The sequence below is a fragment of the Lepisosteus oculatus genome, chromosome 2 (genome assembly GCF_040954835.1).
Source record: "Lepisosteus oculatus isolate fLepOcu1 chromosome 2, fLepOcu1.hap2, whole genome shotgun sequence".
Lineage (NCBI taxonomy): Eukaryota > Metazoa > Chordata > Actinopteri > Semionotiformes > Lepisosteidae > Lepisosteus > Lepisosteus oculatus.
Window position 1 is genome coordinate 17,862,319 of NC_090697.1, and position 24,485 is coordinate 17,886,803.

General features: G+C 38.4%; 1 protein-coding gene across 1 annotated transcript in view; it reads right to left on the bottom strand.

Annotated features, from left to right (window-relative positions):
• pinx1 (PIN2 (TERF1) interacting telomerase inhibitor 1) overlaps window positions 1-10,762 on the bottom strand; it is a 50,745-nt gene extending 39,983 nt beyond the window's left edge. The window contains exons 1-5 of the mRNA XM_015352193.2: window positions 10,539-10,762; window positions 9,966-10,075; window positions 9,355-9,447; window positions 7,878-7,950; window positions 6,158-6,250 (exon numbers count right to left, since the gene is read on the bottom strand). Of these exons, the coding sequence (XP_015207679.2) occupies window positions 6,158-6,250; window positions 7,878-7,950; window positions 9,355-9,447; window positions 9,966-10,075; window positions 10,539-10,557 (388 nt within the window). The 5' untranslated portion in view covers window positions 10,558-10,762. The remainder of the gene's footprint in view (window positions 1-6,157; window positions 6,251-7,877; window positions 7,951-9,354; window positions 9,448-9,965; window positions 10,076-10,538) is intronic.
• Window positions 10,763-24,485: the final 13,723 nt, after the last annotated feature.

A 24,485-nucleotide genomic window follows, 5' to 3' on the forward strand; every position in this document is an offset into this window, starting at 1 on the left:
AAAGCCAAGTGATGAACAAGAAATAAAGAGAGAAAAGTCTGGAAGAATTTCAAGCGAATTGGGGCATTGCTCAGAGAATTGCTCACTTCTTTTCCCTGTCCTGTGATAACAATTGCAAGTCCTTAAAACCTGACAGTACCAGAGGAGTACAACCTTTACTCAGAAACAAGATGGTCACTTAATTCTACAGTTGCAAAAAATATTAACCACTCAATATAGAGTTGCTGCATTTGAAAACAGAAGTGTTTCTGAGCAATCAGTTCAACAACATGAGATACTAAATAATAGCAAATTGCAATCTGTGGTGTTTTCTTAATTTCCTGCAGGTAATATGAAGGATGTACAGTGGAATACTTGCGATACCCGAGTCTGATTTAATGGGTACCAAAGTTTTCAACTCAAAAATACACCAAAGGCCAACAATTCATTCCCCAAAACCCAGAGTTAATTTTAAGAACAAAAAGCCCACAAATGAGAATAGGCCATTCAGTTCATCTTGCTTATTTGGTTTTTAGTAGCTATGTGATCCAGGGATCTCATCCAGCCATGTTGAAAAAGGCAATGATATCAGCTTTGACTACACTGCTGGGTAGCTTGCTCCAGAAGGCATTTTAAAGGCATCTAAGCCAAAATATGCAAATGCTGAACAGCATGTGTCTAGGCTGCCAAGCAACCCATGGTAGCCAGTGGAGACCCACACCGATCTCGAACACACAGACTCCCCAGGGGCCGAGCATGGGGCTCAGGTTATCGTTTGACTGCAGGGCCGACTCGGTTCAAGCTAGCCAAGACTTTGTGAAGTGCCTCAGGATGCGGCACCAACCTCAGCTGTCAGTTCTGACAGTTTGATAACTGGTTGTCCTGTAAAAGTGCCAATTTCCACTCTTTAAGCGGCAACGTCCCCTGTCAGTTCCATCAGGTGCTGGAACTCTGTCAGAACCTGGCACGACATACACATGCCAAAAAACACATGCAAGCTGAATTGGCAGAAGAAAAGGCAAATATTCCTGTTCTACTGGTCTTTCAGCTTTAATAACTTACTGAGAAACCTGCCATCTGATTAAAGTGTATAGCAACTGTCCAACTTTATCCAAATCACTGTAGCACTTATTTTCAGGTTCAACACGGATGTATCTGGACCAGATACAAGTGTTTAACAGAAGCTGAGTGCCATGGGACCAAAGTGGTTCAACCAGAAAGGGCGCTCCCTCAGAGCAGAGGGCGGGCCCCATCCTACAAGTCCATCCGTGTTGTGTAAGGCTCTGTGGGGTTCTCACACGTATGCATTTCGGAGGGGAGTGTGCGTGTAGGCTGGGCTTACTCACCCCATACGAGTACCAGAACTGCACATGGTAAAGAACTGGCAATTCCACTTTTAAAGGGTGTGAAAACAACACCAACAAAAAACAAATCTTGATTTTAATCATTTAAAATCCTCATCTAGGCTACAAAACTGCTGCAAAATGCAAACAAGGGTTTTGAAAAGAGCAAATAAAGGATGCTTCAAAACAAATACCATTATGCTTCCCTGTTATTTCAGTAATACACTTATGATGTTTGTTTCCACAAGTAGCACCTGACAGCTTGTTCTACAGTAAGTTGTACATTTACCTCACTATTTTAAAGATATAAATCCACAGTCAGTGTCCTCTGTCTCTCTAGTGTGCCCACTGACCCCTTTCAGAAAAGGACATTAAAAATACAACACTTTGGATCCTTACTAGACCTGTAGTAATAATAATGAACCAAAGCAATGGATATTTTGTTGCATATTATGTTGCACATGAATCACATAAATTAAAACAATTTCAATATTTAATTAAGAGGTCAGAACTTCAAGTCAAGATGTATTACTCTCATGTTTAATTCCTTGCAGAACACTATGAAACATTGCTGACTTTAATGACAGCACAAGACACACAGTTCATTAAAAATAATTTTAAAAAATATAACCTTTACATAAGTTCTCAGTTGTACTACTAAGAAAATATCCTAATGTTTGTGAATTCCCCAGGATGGTCTGTGAAATTTTTAGACCTAATTAAATCTCAATAACAGATACAAATAACCCGACTAAATGCTTAATGAAACATTTAGACAACAGTAGTTATGTCCAAGAGTAAATGCCCTGGTGTAAAAAATGTGAACAATAAAAATCAGAACTGGTGTCACCTTCTTCAGCAGCAAATTACTTCAGCTATATGTTTCCAATCTCTGTTTATCAATCTCTTGCATCAGCTTTTGGGAATTCTGTCCCACTGTTCCTTACAGAACTGCTTTAAGTGTGACACAGTACACAGTGTGAGGGTTTACTTGCAACAGCTTACTGCAGGTCCTGTTATTCGATTTCGATGCTGTTGAAGTCCAAGTCAAATTCCGGACAATTTAAAATACTCATTTTCTTCTTCTTCTTCGGACTGTTTAAGATCTGCTTATACATTGGGAATCATTGTCTTGCATGACACACTTTCAGCTCAGCTTCAGCTGACAAACGGGTGGCCTTGTATTATCCTCCAGAATTTACAGATACAGCAACTAATTCATAGATCTGTCAATGATGGCAGGCAGTCCAGACTCTGAGGCAACAAAGCAGCCCCAAAACACTAAACTGAACTGCTCACTCAGTTCGTGGTCTTTGGTTTGAAGGCAACGTTTGTCTTACGACACACAAAACGTTTGGTCATGAATCGTCTGTCCAGAAAGCATTCTTCCAATAATCCTATGCATCATCTAGGCCCTCTTCGGTGATCTTGAGACAGGCAGTAATGCTCTTCCTGACTATTCTCCCATGACAACCATTCTCGATCAGTCTTTTCCAAATGGTTCTCCGACATCAGCTGCAATGAGAGAGGTCTGCAGATCCTTAGATTTTGCACAGATATTCAGTGGATCATCAGATGATCATGTGGGTGATTTTCCAAGCTGCTCTTACATAGACCTTAGCAGAACAAAAGGCCATGGGTAGAGTCACCGCGGTCTTGAATGCTGCGCATTTGCAGACTCTTTGCCACTGAAAGGATGGAGTCAGAAATATTTAGAAATGGTTTGGCATTTACCAGCACTTTCCAGACTGCCGAGCATTGGCTATTCTTCATGAGGTCCTGGGAAATCCTTCTAGATCATGGCATGATGCGTTTCCACAATCCTGCATATAGGACAGCTCTGCCCAAACTCACTTCTTCTTTGCTTGTTACACATTTCACTATCTGATTCTAACCACACTCTTAACTGTGATAAGACAATTACAGGTTCGCTATTATTTTGCATTTGCTTTAAATTATTCTTTTTCTACTTCATACACAACAGCATCCAAAGAAACACTGAACTGGTAAATATAAGATGTTATATTTAAAAAGACCAGTTTTTAAGGATATAATGAGAAAGGAATGGTAAATCCCATTATTATACTGTAGTATCACTTTCTCTGCTCTATATGAATTTGTTCCAGGTAAATTGTTTTACATCACAGATACTACTTCAAACTATCACTAAGCTTTCCGAGCAATACTGCAACACACTGGAATTTCAAAGTGCAGCAAGCATCAATATTTCCAAACTTTCACGGGCAACAATAAAAAAGGACTGTACAATAACCCTTACACAGACTTATCTTGATAATGCATCTGAATCCATCAGAAAATCAGTACGATCCAGACAAGTCAACACAATTTACTAAGTACTGTAAATGCACTAGCCAGCTGGTAGAGCAGGAAAAAGGAAATGCTGCTGTGAAATGCAGTTTGTCCCAGGTGATAAGTAGAACCTCTCATTTAACCTCTTCTCTAATTAGCAACTAGTGGGAAACAATTTTAGCCACTGAAGTATTTTGTAGATTCCTCCTGGAAACCAAAGTTTAATCTTATTGTCTTTGTTCTTCTTTTTCCTTATCAGCAAACACTTGTACACCAGCAGAACAGTTATTATAACCTTTGCAATTGGTAAGCAGTGCAAAGGCAGATGAGATAGACCTACGGCATCATTAATGGTAGAACTTAAAAATAATTTAAATATACACCAGATGCATATTTTTAAGTGACATGAAAGGCCTCGATACCATGATTTAATCTCACACTTGGTGAGATGAACGACCCGATACAGTTCCAAAAGCATGCACACCAGGCTTTTGATCTGTATGCATGTAATATTCACCATCTCAAGAAATCACTGCTCAGCCACATGTAAACAATATTAACAACCTGTTCGTCTGAAGTGATTTTTTAGAACTTTTATCCTTACGATTTAAATCCACTGGGAGATGTCAAAGGAGTGTTAGTAGGCCTGCGCGATATCCTGTTCATCAGAGCTGAGCTGTTTCTGACATAATACCAAGCCTGTCCATGGCCACGACCTACTCTGTAACAGACAGAATGTGGTTTTAGTGTCATTTCAAAGTGTCTGTGTGAAATAAGAAATTATTTTGTCAGAACCGTGTCAAGGCTAGAGCAATATATTGATTATTTGTTCCATGTATTATATCATTGTGACCACTATGGATAGTCAAGATGATTTTTCAACGCATAACAGGCAATGTATAACCCAATCACAGTGGTTTTGAGAGAATGACTGCACTGAGAAACATGCATTCAAACCACAGTGGGGCAGCATCCTTTTATAATCAACATATACTAAGAGGTCTATGTACAGAGCTTTCTTCCAGAAACGGAACAGAAAGTGAACCAGTCACCTTCGCCCCCTCACACTCATGAGCCACAGAATTTAAACTCACTTTCTGTGCTATTAAACAGCACCAGCGTATAAAAAATGTTATGGCATTCCAACCCATTTGCTCTTGGTAGCATTCTGATTCAGTAGGTTGCATACCAAACTTCAGGGGCTAGCTTAAAACCCATGTAAAACTGTTGGTCTTTGTCTTAACAAAACCAGTTGTGTCTAACTGGCAATACAAATTATACATCACTGGATGACAACATCAGCAAGTTCAAATTTAAGTTATATTAGCAAGAGTGAGCTCAATCTGTCCTTGATGATAAATTCTAACATGTATGACTTCTCATCTCTCATCTCCTACAGGATTTAAATAATAACATAATATCGGCGTGATAGGAGCACTATTCTTAAAGAGGCTACCTGAACCAAGATCGCACTTAATTAACTTTTAATTTAAAAAAATAAGTGCACACCAGCTGGGACGAATGACTAATTAGTTGTTCCCCCAGCCATAAAAAAGGCTGTTCCAGTTAAAATGACCGCTGTGATGGCACACTGATATAATACAGCTATGACCCAGGTCCGCGGGTCATAGAGCTCACTGCTGAGGAACAAGAGGCTGGCACGACCAGTGAAGCAAGCAGCTGTCTGTCAACAAGAAGAAGTGGCGCTGCTCAACACATTTAATGCACTGGAATGCACGTGGCACACCCAGGTGCTTTACGAAGGAGGCAAAGACGTTCATGCTGAACACATCTATTCACATAACTCCATTACAGCCGCACAGCTACACAAAACTATCACATTCAGCACTTGCTCCCACCAGCCCAAAAAACAGTTTTTAAGACTTAAATTATACGAATTGTTTATGCCGTTTATACATAGAGATAAGCACTACATCTTTGCACAGTTACTTTACAAAGGTAATCCAAAGTTCTACACAGCAAGGGAAGAAAGAAGCATTCCCCAGAACACGAATGGCTAACAACTGAATAAGTGAAATCTGGAAGTACCACATCCAGCTTAGAAACACCAAATGCATATTTCATGACAGATTTCAGGAATGGAACTGCAAAGATTGATGTCCAAAGCTGCTGTAAGAAGGCCACTAACTCACACTTTTACAATCCAGCAGCTTTTTGCTTCATACGGGATCATTGTTTTTCTTCCTCCGTTTCTTTGCACAGCTGCAGAATCTATTAGCTTACTGTGACAGAGTTCTGTTTAACAAAGATTAAGTCAGGCAGCACACAGTCAGGCAACAGAAAACCACTGAATGCCGTGTAGTCTAGAGATGTATAAATTCATTCATTAAAACCTTCCTCAAATGATTTATCAATGTTTCTCCAGAATCAGAATCTCAGTTTTCAGAGATTACCTGTATGGTGTTGGAGGCCCAGTTAGGGAGAATTGGGGACAGTGAAGGTGGTGTCAGGGAGACTTCTGCCAAAACCATTTAAGCATGATCTATTTATCAAAGAATTCTTACCTTTTGTGAATTTCATGTAGTGAACCCGCTTTTTTGAAGTCTTGGACTTCTCTTCCAAGCTGAAGCTCTGCTTCTGTTCAGAGTCTGTAGATCCTAAAACGCATCAATTGCGAGAAAGTAAATCACCAACCACATTCAAATCATTCGGCATGGGATCCACTTTAAGCATGCCAGAAATTAAAGTATTTCCGTCAGATCATTTAAAATCAAGCAACACAAAAATATTTTTAAGTAAAGCAAAACATATGGCAAAGCTTGCACCAACAAGTATTAGATAGCTTTGGAGCTATTGCACAATTCTAATGCTGTGAGAAAAAAAATGACTAAGAAAAAGTCATCATGCTATTAAATGTAAATTTAACACAGATAATCAACATAAATTACACAGATCATGCAAATCTGAAAACACATCTCCAACACATTATCAGAAATTAAGAAAAAAAAGGGACAGGTATAAAGAAAGTGTAATACAATAAAACTGAACACCAGCTCTGTTTCCACAGACCTGGTACTATATTCAGAACACTGAGCTTATAAGAAAGGGTATGTGTCAGTAAAGTTCACCAGGGTGTCACAGTTATTCTAACAAGCCTAAGTCAAGCTCAGTCCCCACTGAACATCTACATACTGGCTGCAATTATGTCTAGACATATGGTTATGCACAAACATTTTCTAAACCTCGTCCGAAATATACAGTATTACTGTTGAACTTCCACAATTTCTGCACAGAAACTGCCTGCATCTATATTTGAATTTCCATCTGGAAAAACAGAAAAACATTTTAACAGGAAGCAAGAAAATCAAAGGTGCTTCCTTGTTAAAAACCTGAGAACCTTGTTCAAAGAGAGTTGTACTACATTTTCAAGACTTTTCTCACTTACAATCCGTATCATGAAAAAGTTTTAACAATTAAGTTTCTGCCAAACAAGAGAAGTGTGATTTATTTGCGTTTTTGGATAGAAAAAAATCCAGTTACAGAACACTCTTCCTAGATCCAAAAAGATATTTTCTTAAAATAGGACTGTTGTTTTCTGCTAATCTGTATACATCCTTTTTAGTTGGGATGTGTAAATTCATGTGTCAATTATCAGTGTTTATTTAGAAAGACGTCATTATAGATACAATCTTTTCTGGTTCTATTTGCATTTTATATTTACGGGTCCACATAATAATAATTTACAAAACCTATTAAACATCTATTTTTTTCTTACCTATATTGAAAGCAATTACGTTTTCTTTTCAAAATCTATTTGCATACAATTCAGGCCCCATGAATGCAACTGAGCTGTATTTTTGATAACACAACTGTTCCCTTTACATTTTACACATATCAGCATTACAGGAAACCCTTACACGTTTGATTAAAAGATTTTAACTATCACCCTGAAAGCATGCCAAATATTATTTCAGTGGATAATACCCAAACACTGGATTACTTCCATATGCTAGGAAAACTGATAACTGAAAAAGTTTTAAGCATGTCACTAAATACAGCTCATAATCTTATCTTGACCAAGAATCTCTTGGCATTTAACACTTATTTTTCTTCTGCCTCAGCTGGTTTTTGTCTGCGACACAGACTTTCAGAGACCTGTACCCCTTGACCTTGCTTCAGTAATGTTGCAGTAGCACCACTCAGTGGCCTGCATATAAAACAACACCAACCCAACTGCAGGATTCATGGTTTGGAAAGTAGCCAGTACACGTCAAGAAGGGTTACCGTTTTGGGCATGGCAGGTGTTCAGGTCAGCAAGAAGCTTATTAAAATCATCCTGATGGGCAATCCAGTTATCCTGCAAGCAAAGATTACAAATAAGTAATGTTACTAATAACACAGCAACAGATGTGAGCACTTGCAATTAAAAAAAATGGCCGACTTGAATGCAGATGTGAGAAAAAATAATAAAATATTACATATATCTAACTACAACAGAGCAATCCATAACAATGTATAACAGACATAAAATACAGGTCTACTGATTTTTAGCTTGTGATCATTGGGACATTGCATACCTATCAAATAATTGGAATGCATAAAAACAGGAAAGCTGGAATCCCAAAGTCACGAATACAGTATGTCTTTGCATTCTTTAACTGACAGTTGTTTCCTCTCTATACTTATCTAAAAGGCTTTGGTACTGTCTTAACAATAGCAGCTGGATGTCTTTTACTTAGAAAGCTGTAAAACTAAGGATGGCACATGTGCCGACTGATAAATGGACGTAAAGTGCCTGTTTGTTAAATATCTTGATGTCTCCAAGTGAATCTTTGCGATCACAGCAACATTTACAGCGAGTCTCAGAACAGTTATTCATTGTGATCCCTGCAAGTTTAACATCTTTGCTACCTGCAGGCACGGATGAGGAATTTGTCCTACGAGTGTAAAAGTGTACAGATTTATCCTACCAAAACTAGAAAACCTGCTCAACCAAGAAGAGGAGCGTTACTTTATTAATCACAAAAATAACCGTCTGAACCACTTCTTAGATTTGGTTAAGATCAGGCTTAAAAAAATTACAATAATTAAAACTAATTACGTTCAAAGACATAAGCATGCTTAATATACCCGGCTGAATACAGTTTTCAATGTACACAGGGGTTACATTCCTTAACCTGCTACGCAACCTGAATTCTGAACAAGACACATTTTCATATTTTCACAGTGCATTGTACATAAAGAATTCTAAAAACGTATTGAGCCTGTTTATTCAACGTGTTTAATTCTGTATACAAAATGATATTATCCACTACATACTCGCATAAAAAAATGGCATAAAAAATAGCCACAAACATATACTTAACTGCCGTATTTTATAGGGGGTTGACAGTGTGGATGACAGTGTGCGTAGCAATATTGGCGCAAACTTTATTGTATCTTTAACTTTCCTGTGTAATGCAGAAATAACCTTCTTTCATAAAACCTTTAGGGGATTATGAAATCTGCACAAAACCACCAGTTTATTTAAATAAATAAATTCCAGATTAATGATCTTAGAAACAAGTTAATTCTTATAATCAAACTCAATCACTATGTCTGCCCTGTGGCTGGCATGTCCTCAGGGTAAATGATTGCAGAGACACTGGGCTCCAGTGAAGGTAGACCTAACCCAGTGGAATTTCAGAGCTATTCCACAGTGAGCTTTAGAATCCTCCAATATATCGTTCCTAGACTGTCGACTGTTGACACCGCAGCCTACCTCGTAGCTGGCAGAGGAGCCCAGTCCCAGACTGTTATTCTTCACTTTCACCTTGACGTGCTCTGTGGCCCCCTGCTCGCATCTTCCCAGCCCCTGAGGAAAATCACACACAGAACAATCACTGACTCCCTGCAATCAATCAGCATTTCATCGGGAATAGATGTTACACAGAAATTGCTGATAAATATTTCTTGAGACACGACTGACAAACACTGTTTAGTTGTTTATTAATGCACAAGTAACAATTCCACAAAATTCCAATGTTAATTTCCAACATGGGATTATTGAAGTTCCTTACTGAACTATCAGCCAGAGATGAGATGTTAATCCTGGCTAAACTCCACTCTATACTTTCACAGTCTGGCCTTCCTAAGGCTCACCCTGAACTAAACTGATGTAGCTATTTCTCCCTTCCCTACCTGTTCTGCTACAGGGGCTGCTGGAACTTAATAGTGACTGAACCAGGTGGGTAATGCACTTCAGTGGTCGATCAAGTTGGTTCCCACCTATATATCCTTGAGAATGAAAAGGCGCTAAATAATTATATTTACTAGTATTATGTAATCCTTCAATGGCGATACAAACAAGGTTCGACGGTTCTCGCTCGCTACCTTTCCCTTCGACCAGCCCATTTTCTCCAGCATCTTCTGTCCGAACTTGGACTCATCATTACTCCAAGCGCTGTTCCTTGGATCCACAGACCACTTTTGCTTCCTGCGTGCTAAAAGAGAAGGAGAAAGGCCAAATTTCAAGGTCGTCTTGTCCAAATGCAACAATTCGATTTCCTATGAAATGGAACATTGCCGCAAGGTGTAGCGAGAAATCCGGCGATGTTTCCTCAGAACAAAAACGAAAAACTACAAGCAATTAAGACCCACTAGGAAAGCATTTTTATTAATATATACGTTGCAAAAACTACATTATGTAAACTATTCATTTTCTCCAACAGGATGACACAGTCGTGCTACATACACTTAATAAGTAATACTTCGAGAGGTGCCGCATTATAAAGACAACTCATCACCAAAGCCGTGTCGTTTCACAGCTCAAACGACCTAATCTACCTATATATATTACGTTATGGTCACGAAAGTTAAGTGTACAGAATCTAAAATTTCCAGTCAACCACATATCAGCATAGATGTGAAACAATATTATAACTTCACACATGTGGCAAAACTCACGTTCTGCAAGCATCGCCATCTTCGGGGCTTCTATCACATGGAAACACTCTGACCTTCCTGCGTCTGTCTAAATATGTGCCCGTCGCGTTTCAGCACTTAACACTAAAATAAACGCTCAAAACAACGTATGACAAAAAGATGAACTTTCCGTGTATTTTATTGGATTATTTGTACATTTATCAATATGTCTTGCTTTGTCTCGCATGGAAAATAACTTCCTCTAACTTGGTCATTCCTATACAATGTCCTGTATCAGGGGGAATTCAGACAATCAAGGAAATTACGTTCTGGCAGTGAACGGTAACTATGGTAATAGCAATTGTAAATTGTAAATAATAGAAATGGTAACTTTAATAACTATCAAAATACCAACTGAGCATGTCAAATATAGTCTAAACTCAGACAAATAAAATGCAAATTATGTTTGAGATTGTTCTGTTACGGCAATAGAGAAAGTGCCTATATACAGAAGTGAATTCTGGGAAAGTGAGTGCTGGAGCTCGATATACTGTAGTCTGACAGCTCTGCAGAATTACAGAGTGCTGTGGATAAAGTTGATGGTGACTTTTCTTTCAATAAAGTTGAATATATTTATTTTAAAGAGACTCTTGTACAGTAGTTGTCCTCAATATACAACGAGTATTATTTTCTGAACTATTAAAGAACTATTTCTGTAATGGAAGGATCTAGAATTTGGAAAAGTTAGTCGGGTTAGTCGGCGATTATTTTTATCCTCACAACAAATTGGAACTAGTCCTCATTTCTATTTAATATAGAATATATTCTTTAAAATTATTATTTTGATATTTTTGATATTTACTATTGATACACATTCCTTTCACCACACAAATAATTATAGGTGTAAGGCTAACTTCCTGCACTTTAACCTCATAGTTATTGTTTTATTTCAAATCCAATGTGCTGGAGTACAGAGCCAAAACAGCAAAAATTGTGACTGTGTAAATACTTATGGACGGCACCGTAGATATCTATAATTAATTCAGTTCTATTGAATTTGTAAATATGTCACGTTATTTGTTTTTAAAAAAGTTTTCATTATGCATGAACACAGTGGTGGTGAATTGAATAGAGTATACATTTATTTTAATACAGCTATTTTCAATTATAGACAACCCGCCTCAAAAATATGAACGCATTTGCTTGTGGAAAATCTTCTCTCTTTTGCAAGATTGAGGACTTTTTTATATTCCAGAATGAAGTTAATAAAAACATTTACCTCAGGGTTCCAGATGAAGTAATATTTTAAAATCAGAATCAGAAAATGTGTAGCTGAGTTACAATGCCTTGCTGCACAAACACCATGAGGTCAGTTGCAATAACTTGGTAGTCGCTAGTTTTGTCAAGCGATTAATGATTTCTGTTAGTCAACATTAAAAAAACTGCCTTTTCTTTACATCAAAATGCTATAATGTGACGCACTCTTGGATTGTTTTTTAAATTCCAGCGTACAAGTCCCATTAATTTAGTCTTTTTTCTTTCTTCCATAACCGACCGCTATTTTCGTAATCTGCCAGCAGGTGCCGCCAGCGACGCGGCTGTGCATCCCCAGCGTGTGAGAGTCAGTCAGATGAGGACAGCAGCAACAACAAGCATGGACGCCGCCTAGTGGTGAAGTGTAGCAGCGTTACGTTAGCACAAACCATCCATTCGTATTCTCACCGCTTTATCTAATAAAGAGCCTCAGCAACCCTTCTCGTCAAGCTAAGGGCGCAATGCAGGACACACACAGGCATAGGCTTGCACACGCTACCACAAGGACCGGTTTTGCCAGGAGACAATTAATCTACAGTATTAGTATGTTTTTGTACGGTGGGGACGAAACCCACACAAATACAGGGAGCACATGTTAATCACTGCACCACCATGCTGCTCTTGTGAAAAAATAATAATAATGACAGGTATGGTGGCAGTCTCATTCTAATATATGATGGGTAAATACATTAGAATTATTTTGGTAAGATGTTTTAGTTTATGTCTGTACTTTGATTCCAAACTGAACAGGTCAGCATGTAAAAACAAAGGGGCTGGAATTAATAAACTTGATTTGTTGGACAAACCTTACTGAAACTGTGAGGAGCTGTATTAATGAATATGTATGTTTATGGGTGAAATTGGATTAACGGAAAAATCGAAAGTGTCCTCACCAACGGGACCACCGTGTGGTACGGCAGCACCTCTTCTCGAGAGAGGAAGGCACTGCAGAGAATGGTGAATGTGGCCCAGAAGATCATCGGCTGTGGTCTCACAGAGATTAAACAGCTCTATGAGGACCGCTGCCGTGGTAGAATTCTGGCCATCACAGAGGACAGTCACCACCCCGGGCATGAGCTCTTCACCCCACTGCCCTCAGGCAAGAGATACAAGAGCATACGGACACTCACCACCAGATTCTTCAATAGCTTCTACCCACAAGCAGTGCGATTGGTGAACACATTTGGCCATGCACCTCGGACCACACCTACACCATCTACCTCATTATAATTTTATTTATTGCACATCTCCAGTCATTGTTTACATGTCTGCATTGTTTACATTCAACCAATGCTAGTACATTGTCTACTGTTTGTTTGTATATTGTCTTGATGCACTGTCTGCACTTTGTGTTTTTTAAATTAGTTTTAACAATTGAGAGACTTTCTGTAAGTAAGAATTCCATTGTACCAGTACACGTACCGGTTACATATGGCAATAAAGTTCAAGTTCAAATAAATCAGGTGCTGTTTTCCTGAAGTGCAACAGTTACATTTCAAAAATTGAACACTAGAGGACGCTCTTGCATGTTGGGTTTTAGTTGAAGTTTCTTAGGAGTTCATAAATCCCGTCCTGGGACAATCCAGCAGCTCTTGTAGGCCTTTTAAAATCGCCTGCACCTCAATGGAAAATTGTTAAACCTGTCAAATTAAGTCTTGATTTAACCTTAAGAATTCAGGTAGAATGAAAACCTAAAGATACTGCGCCCTTTCAAGGCTACAGCTACACATACCTGAAGTACTGCAACTAAAAGATGCCTGAAGTTAGTTCAAAAACAGTTTAATATATTTTCAGTAAACAGTAGAAATCTTCAATTTCATTTAATCACTCAAGAAAAGGTATAACAGCTGCTCATACAGGAATTCTGAGAGTCGATATTTCACTTCCAAATTGACTTTAAAGCGATGACCATGATGGTTAGCACAGTTTCATTAATCCTGGGTTTAACTGACTCCTGTCTCTGCGCACTTTGCTTGTACTTCCCACCCACATGTGGGTTTTCACCAGGTGCAGCTGCAATAAACAGACCTAGGCTGAGCTTGTCTTGTTTAACTGTGTAATCAGGGTGTTGTCAGCATGACTGTGCTGATGTTTAGAGGCACCATTAATATACAATCCTCCTCTGAGCTGTCATGTGTTTCAGTCGTGGTGTTCTCAGTAGTTTTCTACTGTTTTGACGTGGATTAGAGATAGACCTATGTCTATCAGTTCAGTAGTTCAGGCAAATCTTAATTAATGTGATACAGAGACAAAACATATTAAAGTTTATTTGGCATGGCTTATCTGTCTGCGGTACCAGCAAGAGTAAATGGAGTGCCGAGGAGGCGAATTATTATGTGTAGCAGAGAGGAAGTGGGCAAGATTAGATTTTGTCCTCATCATGAACTTCTGCTTAAAGCACCATAGACTATTCATACCATAGGAGTTGTGATCTATCTACCATTTATGCACACCCTTAATTTAATTCCACCCTATCTGAGACCTCTAAAGGTTAGTATACAATCAGCTTTTTATTTAATCATGTTACATTTAGCAAGGTAATAACTTATTCATTGTTCAATAGACAGGAAGGCCTGTTTGTTGAAGACTGTTGTCCTGGATATAGACCTTAGAAAAGTACAGCTGGTGATGTGCAGGTCTTGCACTGTAGTAAACTGTACCTACTTCCGAGTAAAGCTTCATTGCACAATATAGTTGTTATAAACACTCCATTTTTCAAAATCGACACAATCTTTTGTGTATGCGTGCACTGTTTTCATAGAAATTCACCAAAAAGTGTTGGGTATACATTCAGCCTTCTCAGATTACAAGGGTACGCTCAAGGATGCATATCAGTCTTCCAAGATAATTCTCATTATTACCATTTATTGAAGAAAGGTTAATGCCCCATTACAGGACAGGTATCAAGACTGGAAGATAATTTATAGTTATCCCCAGTTTAACAGTTAAAAGTTATCCCCAAGGACAATGATGCAAAACTGCCCTGATGGAAAAGGGGTGGGCGCCAGCGAGTCCTGCTCAGTAACTGTATTTTGCATCATGTGGCTGACCTGTCCTGCCCCAGCATGTGGTCATGGTGCAGTTCTGCCAGGTTCTTCAGCCCTGTTCTTTGGCAGCACACCATTGCGTCGGTTATATGCCAAAACCTCAGAGCTGTGTTACCCAGGGTCATTGAACTCAAACAGCTATCATGGACATCTCACCACTGCTCAGAGCAGTGATTTACAGGAGAATAACAAAACCCGACTTGGAGATGGTGCTCCAGTGGAAACCTTTTCCTTCCCTCCTGCTGTTTCGATAACCTACTGTATATTTTAATCATGGGCATGCAGGATGTGTTAGGTCAGGCGCAGCACAATGTGAAAGAATGATTATTTTCAATACACGTCTCACACAAAAAAAAATACTCGTATGGGAAAAGATAAATATCCAGTGTTAAGAATGAAAAGTTAAGCTTTAATAAAAGCTTTCATGAGTAGAATGACGTTTTTCATTCTCTCCTGTTTAAATTGATTTAAAATGTTGATCATACTATATACTGTATGTCTCTTTTCAGATACTTTTTTTTGCGTGTCACTTTGAATATCTTAGCAGCATATGCTTATCAGAAGAGTTACATCTTTGTGTCTATGGCTTTTAAGTCTTAAGTCCCCAAGAAATGCAACAGTTCAAATAAAATCATGGACAGAATGTTGCGGTAAAAAACTGAGATCACTTTTCTAACCAATTCTTTTATGTGACTCTGATAGTCATAAACTAGGAGTAAACAAACAAAATGTGGTAGGACTGCCATTGAATGTGGATGTTAAACCAGTTAAGTCCTTGTAGGTGACCTTCCTCATTTTATCCATGTTTGTGTTATCACATAGTTTAGTGTTTGTAATCTACTATTATTATTACTATTATTAGAACTAAGAAAGTAGAAAGAAAATTGTGCAACACATATAATATGAATCCTTCAAAACAACAAGTTGAAATAGTGAAGATATGGCTGGACTCAAAATATTTGCTTAATGTCCTGATGTCAAAGTCTTAATTGCTGTGTTTAAAATCCACTGTGTTTAGGAAAGGTGAGTTAACTACATGGAACTTGCCTTCTCTTAACCAAAGCATAATCCAGATGCAGGAGTCAAATCCTGAAAAGAAGGGTTAAAATTACAAATCGTTTTCAGACATCATGTAACATCATGTAAGAGAAGTGAGTCCTGACCACCAAAAAACCCAGACAGCTACCAAGTATTCAAATCCTATAAAATGCCTACATAAGCCTATAAGAGAGATAAAATACATATATGTGCTACAAAGTGACTGGGAATATCTCCATATTTTTAAATGTATCTACTTACCAGGAGTGACCATTTTTAAACACAAGATTCTTTATATAGGAAAACAGAGTTTGCTGAAAACAACATAATGGCAATCTTGTGAATCTTGTGTTAAAGACTGATCAGAACAAGAACCGTCCTTGCTTGGCATTGTCTCTCATCTCTGTCTTTCCTTCTCTTCCTGTGTTCTCTCTCCCTTTCTCTACCTGTCCTCTATCCTGTTTTCCTGCTTTCCTGGACTGTTGATTACTTTCTTAATGATTTTCCAAGAACGTAATTAACTAAGGTAAACCATGGTAAACAATATGTTTGATTTGATCAGTGAATACATACCATACCATACATCTCAGCAAACATCAAGAACTGTTGAGGTGTTGAAATGTTGACATTAGTCAGGTGGCTAGCATTGTCCCTTGGGTTATAACACCTCACACATCCCAATAACCGAAACAATCCCATATGTACTCAGTGAAGTTAACATATGGGGGCTGTCATGGCAAAAATAGGTAATTGAAGTCTTATGTTCTGACGTGTTATCATGGACTATTTGACACCAAAATATTATGGCACCAAAATGAAATTATGGAAAATGTGGGTAATAAGCAGTGACACATGCACCTGTGTACCATTCAAAAGGACTAAAGGATCTTTCCCAGACTAATGCAACATACCCCAAACTGCTGACCTTTATCAGTGTCCTGAACAGTGAGCGCAATGCAGTCATAGTTTAGTACACTATGTGCTCTTCTCTACACTAAGTGTCCGCTATACATGCTTCTAGTGTTCAGCAGTTACAATGTTCCATTTATGTAACCACCATAGATGGACTAAACATGTTTTCACAGACAAGAGTTGTGAAAAACTGTGTTGTCTGTTGTCCAAGTTGTCTGTGGGTTCAGACAATGCTACTGCTCTACTTCAAATGTTCATGTGTTTCAGCTTTCAGTTTAATGCCACCTTTTCCAATAACTGTAGTGGTAATCTTACACATTCCAGCCTTTCTCTGATTTGTGCTCAAATAATTCTAAAAGTTTAGACAGAAACCTAGCAAAAGGTTTAGGGAAATGGCAAATCTACCAACTGAGGCTGGAATCCTTTAGCAGTAAAACCAAAGTCCTCAAGCAATAAAACATTCTTCAGAGGACTTGCAACACCAATACAGTATTAAATTACACATAAATTTTACAAGGAAACAAAAGTGCTGGCTTTTTTTTTTTAGGAAGAACGGGAGGAGTTATAGAGTGGCCAGCCCATTCAGAAAACACACAGGAGACAGTAGGTGCTGGGAATGTTCTACTCTAAATTGGCCAAGCACATGTGACACTGTTAGCAGGAGTCTTTGCCTAAGCCTTGGAGCATATTTTGGCTTTACAACATCTTTATAAAGCAGAAAATGTATTTCAATAGAAGACAAACATGAAACTAGATGCTACACTCATTTTTCAGTTTCCTCCCTGTATTTTTTTTTATCATTTTTGTCAGAATCTGAAAAAGTTGGTTTTCTTGTAGCACCCTTTACTGTTCTTACATACCAGCATGTTAGATTGTTTTATACAGTGCAAATCTGTTAGGAGACTAAAACAGACTTAGCTACACAAAAACAAGAACTTCAGTTCAGACCGAGCAGAAATCAAGATACAAAATATTGTGGAAAGGGATTAAAAAAAGTCACATTTCTTCAAATTCTGAGAGCAATGTTATTTCTTTATGTTGGAGTATATTGTTTTGTGCATGGAAAATTGACTAATGTGTAACAGTTAAAATCTGTTATAGTCCCACTATATAACTGTGAGATTTATGTTCAGGAACAAATGAGAAACAGCAAAACAAGCTCACCTTTGTTATGAGACAAGGTCACTCCAAATAGACTATAAGTTTTAATTAAAATTTCCTCTTTGGACCAATGAACCCAGACCTGTGTTTGTCAAACAAGGAGATTTCATTGGTTGAAAGCCCAATATTTACAGCCTAGTAAAAAAATAAGCAAGATGTTCTCCTTGCTGCAACTGTGTAGTACCAAAGTAAAAACCCACAAAACAAGACATACTTTGTTGCCCACTACTGTGGAAACTTGTCTTCGGGTTGTCAGATATGCTTCTGAACAACTCCACAATATGAAATGCGCTATACAAAAGCTTAAAAAGGAGCCAATTAAGGTGTTAATCGTTATGCTAAAACATGAAGAGCAGGGCTTAAGTTAGTGATTTCCCCTCGCAGGAAGCCCCTGTAACATTTTAAAATTAAAACGCAAGACCTAATAATTAAGAAAAAACAATGGGCAGGCGAAAGTCAGAACCGGGCTGGGACAGTTCAATCGAGACGACAAACAAATCGCAAAGGCAGAAACGAGATCAGAAACTAGCGAGAGTCCAGGAAGCAATGAAGAGATCAAACCGAAAGAAGAAGAGTACACACACTAGGAAAATCCAAGGAAAACCCAAAATAACCTACGACGGTAAAGAAAAAGAGGAGGGTTAAAGTAGTGACGGGAGTGAAAGGCCATAGGAAGATTAGTTGCGGCTTGAGCATCTTTTCAAGTGCGTGCGCGTGGGAATGTGAAGGCGTTTGTTAGGGCGTGTGGAATGCGTAACATAAAGGGAGAACCTGTTAAACAAGTCATCAACTTATTATGACAGACTTATTATAGGACAGACTGACCAGCCCACTTTCACAGTCTGCCGTTCACCTCTTTCACTATGCCAAGACTTAGTTTACTTTAAAGCTCCAAAGTAACTTGCAGCTTTTGAAATCCTATTCATGTATGATATTGTATTAACATACAAAGCTGAATTCCAAGTAGAAAGGGGGGTCTTGGTACGGTTAATGCACTGTACAAATTGCCCAAGGTTTTTAAAGATCTGGCTGGGCAAAGTGAAGCTTGTGTGCTACATTTCCACAGAGACTGGGTGAAGGAGAGTTTGTTCCAATAGCAGGTTATAACCCCAGATGAAGCAATGCCTCCTCTCCAGGAATAGGTGGAGTTCTGTAAATTAAACATTTCCCTGAAACACCATCTTTTCCCACCAAATAACTCTCAGAGTCTCCCAGGCTTGAATACACTGATCTCTCACTCACTCTCCTAAAGGCTCATTTACTTTTTATCCTTGAAATTCTATATGAATGGATTAAAAAGGAGGATGCTTGGTTAGGTTAGGTTGATCTCTTTCACATTGGTTGGATGTTGGGGAGAAGTAAGACATGTTACACAACCTGCATTATTGTACTGTATATGAGGTCTGTTATATGAGCAGTCTGTTGTTGTATCATGTTGCAGATACTATACTGTCTCGGTAACGTACTTCTGGAAAGTATTACCTAAACTTTATGGTTAAAGAAGACAATCATTCAAAATAGAGAATGTGTTTAGGAGCCTGGACTACTTTAACAAATGAAATCCTGAGCCATGTGTCTTCTGGATGTATGTTTTAGGAATATCTGTTGCCCAAATAGAGGTTTTAAAAGCAAGTGTAGCAGTATTAGTGAACCGATGGAAATTAAGGATATTGTAAAACTAACTTTAGTCTTACATCTTCATCTCTTTCCTTTCTCCACTCAGTTCTTATCATCTAATATAACACACCCAGGTGGTTGTACTTCACATCTGTGTCTAAATACTCGAATTTGTTCATCTACATAAACAAGGTCAATGGACTGGGAGGACCAATGTAAAATCTAATTTGAATTGAAAGTCGTTTACATTCACACTAATTGTGCGTTTAGCTGACATCAACTAACGTGTCCAGTGTGCCCTGAGAGAAAGGAATGTCTAGGACAGCTGTGACACAAAATCTCTTTGTTTCTCCTCTTTAATAATGCTCACTTGTTATTAAAGCACCTTATTTAGATTTTTTTTTTTGCATCAGCATGAGTGATTGGTCATAGAAGTTAAAAACATGGTAACTTAGCCTTATCTACTTAATGTGTCTTCATCTAGTGTTATCATTGTCTTCTATACATACTGAAAAATTAATTTCGTAATTTATTAGCACCGTATGTTCCTAGATTAACATATACTGGATGTTGTTTTTGTTTAAAAAGGTCAAACATGTTGCATCTGGACACCTTGTCAAACCCAGGACTTGAATGAATTGGTGAAGGTGAAGGTTATAGGTGACAATACTTTTTTAGACAATTTTTGGAAGCTGTTGCTCCATTTTAGAACTTGCTCTCCTTTATCTAAAGCCGTATAATGTCACATAATGTTTAAGTAAGCTTTAGCTTTGATTTTGTTGTGGTTGAGCTGAGCTGAGGAGTGATGACATGACAGGAATACAATCATGCAATAAACACATTTTGCATACTTTACCTTTCAAATGACACAGAAGATTAAAGTGTTCCCCTTTATTACTTCAGATTATGTTGAAGTCAGTAAGGCTGTAATTAATGCTGAAAGAGACTACTATGTGGTATTCACTGCCTTGATGGGAGTAAAAGCTAAGGCAAAAAGGGCATGAGCAGATCCATTGTGTGACTGAGTGAGGGACTCATGTTGCATGAAACAAGCCCATAGGAGCTGTCTGGCACTACATGATTGTCTATTGACTATTTTCACTGGGTATAAATCACATCAGCCAATCTAACAGACCAGTCAAGGGAGGGTTTACATTGGCAGTCTGTTTCAATGAATGTGTTTGAACTGAGCTAATCCATTGTTTTCAGTAGCTTGGAAGTATGTGTCTGTGTTTAATGTGCATAGAAATGGACCCAGAGAGATAATGGGATAATGACACTCATGTCAGCCAGGAGGTATTACCTAATTAACACAGCATCAATAATAATGGTCTGTTGTTCACTATTGATTAAGAGCTGATGGAAATTCAGCTAGCCATGAAGTGGAGGAGCAGCACATTGCATGGAGTTACTGTAAGCAAGGTTACCCTCAGGATCTTTAATGACCGTGAAGAAGTCAGATGAGTTTCAAATCTATTCTAAAGGATGGAATCTCCTCATAATGTTCTGTATCAAAATACAGTGGTTTAGATTTCCCAGGGGTCCATCAATTCCATGTACATCAGCATCGTAATTTTCCTTAGAGTTCTCTCATCCCACTACTGACCATGTTCAGCCTTGTTTGGCTTCCAAAATCTAACAAGATCAGTCTACAAGGTGACAACACAGAGTAACAAATACCTTCTTTGGTACATATTTGATTTAAATTTAAACAAAATATTTTTTCTGACAAAAGGACATGATGAGGATTAAAAATACAGTATATGGTTAAACAAATAGGTGCAATTATTACAGAAAAAAACAAGCTACAAACACGTCTATAGTACGTCACAGGGCCCTAATGCCTCACATTCCATAATTATGATGAGATGATGTTCCTTTAACACCTAAATATATTTTTTGACTGTTCTGTTGTAGGAGATGTGGGTTTTAATTTTCTGTAACAATCAGAAATTGTAACAGTAATTTGCAAGAGTACTTGATGATTTTTAGGAACCAATCAAACGCATTAATTCACAGTCTCACACAAGGATTCTAAATACACAATATGTAATTTATTGATATAACCAAATCATTCAAATCAAGCAACAAATATAACAGAATCTGTCTTTGACACAACCTGCTGTGATAAGAAAGTTGATTGTTGACGCAGGAATTACAAAATTCAGATTTAATAACTTCAGAGTTAAAATACGCATTGACTATAATGTGTAACAGTCTAGGTTCTATAAGTCTCATATAAATAAATCACATTTATATCCTCAGGCAAAAGTAAATATGCATTTACTTTTGTGAACTAAACATCAAACATGCTTTTGGAATAATAGTTCAGCTCTCAAAAATTATAATGTGAATAATGAAGTTTCGTACTCCAAGAATTCGTTGTCCAAACATGCTTGATGAGTTTAAGCTTCATGCTGATACAACAGGGCTGGCCTGGATTTGTCGGTGGCAGCTTCTCTATGCTGGGAAAGTCCTGATGCAGACAGAGGAAAGAGAGAAAAAGCTTTTGTCTTGCTATGCTTAGCAGCTTGCACTGGCCTCAGAACAGCTCTGTCAAAGTAGCATCTTGCTGACTTTGGTCTTTAAAAAAGTCTATGCACAGTTTTTGCTTTTGAGATCAGCCACAAGATAGACAATGGGAAACTCGGTTCATTCCAACTATAGCTTTTATTCAGAATATGCTAAGAGAGTCCAACTGACCAATTTCATTGATCAGGAAAAAATAAGTTTTTTTCTATTTCAGGAAGAATATCTTGGGCACAATTCTGTACCTTACTGATTCACTCTCTCAGCATGGCGTCTTGAAGAAAAGTTCAAATCCTGACTCAGACTGCTTGCAGTCACATGGTTGTAAAAGTCAGTTTGCCAATTTGGTCAGTGAGTTAAATGTTAAAAAATGGTGGTGGATATTCCTTTGGGTGATGGATATTGACTTTTGATCTGTAAGTTTGGAAAGAAACCATTTAGGAGACATGTCCTAAATAATAACTATTCATTAAATAGACAAAGTAAATACATTTGGACATTCAACACTCATAATAATAATATAGCATCCACCTGGATGATGCGATGGCAGCCAAAGTCGACCAGTGCACTCACCATACATCAGCTATCAATGGGGGAGAGAACAGAGTAATCAAACCAATTCATAGGTGGGGATTATTAGGGGGAGATTGTTAGGGGATCATGATTGGTTAAGGCCAGGGGGAAATTTGGCCAGAACACTGGGGTTAACACCACTACTGGGTTTTCATTGGGTTTTCTAATGACCAAGGAGAGACCATCTGAAGGACAGCATCTTTTTTACAGTATAGTGTCTGTGTAGGTCCTAATGTCCCCGTATATTTCACAATCCACAAGCATATTCCACAAGCGTACATAGACATTACACAATTATAGATAGATTAGAAAATCCACTTCCATATGTTGCACACCAGTTGTAAATACAACACCAGTTGTAAACCGAGGACTCAGGTTTAGTCCCAAACCAGGTCAATGGTTGCCCCTGCCATTGTATGCGTTGTAAAGTCTTATAATAGTAGGCAAGAATGACCTCCTGTAGCGCTCCCTGTTACACCGTGGTTGGATCAGCCTATTGCTGAATGTGCTCTTCATTTTGGAAAGCACGTCGTAGAGGGGGTGGGAGACATTGTCCATGATGGTCGATAACTTGAAGTAAATGTTCCTTGAGTTTATCAGTCTCTCATAACGTCTGGACCACTCCTCCTAACAAAACTGCTTCAGTTTGGTGATGTTAGAAGGCATTCTTTTATACACAGCTTTCTTTAGGTCCCACCACAGCATCTCAATGGGGTTTGTTGTAGGTTCACATGAAGCAAAGAATGACACGGAGGCAGGTGTGTAGCAATGAACTATGTATTAAAGAAAAGTTATATTGTACAGCACATTACACTACCGATCTGACATCTTTCTCTCACACTAGCTTTCTCCAACTGTCCCCCAGTTCTCTCTGGTTTTCTCTCTATCTTTCTAGCACCAACACTATAACATTCCGATGGCTCCTATAACCTTGGAAAACGGGTAGAGCCACCTGGTGGACTATTACATGTAATAACAACATTTATACATTTCTATATCACTTTATTACAGGGTTGATCTCTGGACTTTTACTTGGCCATTCCAAAATTCTGATTCTTTTCTTTTAGGTGTAGGTTTACTGCTATGTTTTGGATCATTGTCCTGTTGCATGATCCACTTTCTGCTAAGCTTTAGCTGTTGGACAGATGGTCTCACATGTTCCTCTATAATGCGCTGGTATAGAGAGGAATTCATGGTGGACTCATTGATTGTGAGGCGTCGAGGTCCTGCAGCTGCAGAGCAAGCCCAGATCATCACCCCTCTACCACCATGCCTGATGGGTGGTATCAGGTTGTTGTAGAGATAAACAGTGTTTAATTTTTGCATTATGTCATTTTGTATTATGACCAATCAACTCCACTTTGGTCTCACCTGTCGAGAGGATTCACCTGTTCCAGACGTCTTGTGGTTCATTCAGGTGCTGTTTTGCAAACCTGACATGCAGCAATGTTCTTTTGGGGGAGAAGGGGTTTTCTCCCCTTCCACTAAAGCCGTTCTTGTTCAGATTTTTCCTAACATTTGAATCATGATACCTGATGTTTACCATATCAACAGGGGCCTCTAAATCCCTGGATGTAGCTTTGGGGTTCTTTGGGTTCTTTCAGAGTATCATACGGTCTGATCTTGGGGTGAACTTGCTGGGAAACCCACTGCTAGGTAGATTGGAATCCACCTTGAACTTTCACCATTTGTAAATTATCTTTCTCGCTGTGAAATGATGGACTTCATACTGTTTGGAAACGGCCCTTCCCAGAGATAAGTAGCAATATTTCATTGAGACAGTCACATAACTTTTGAC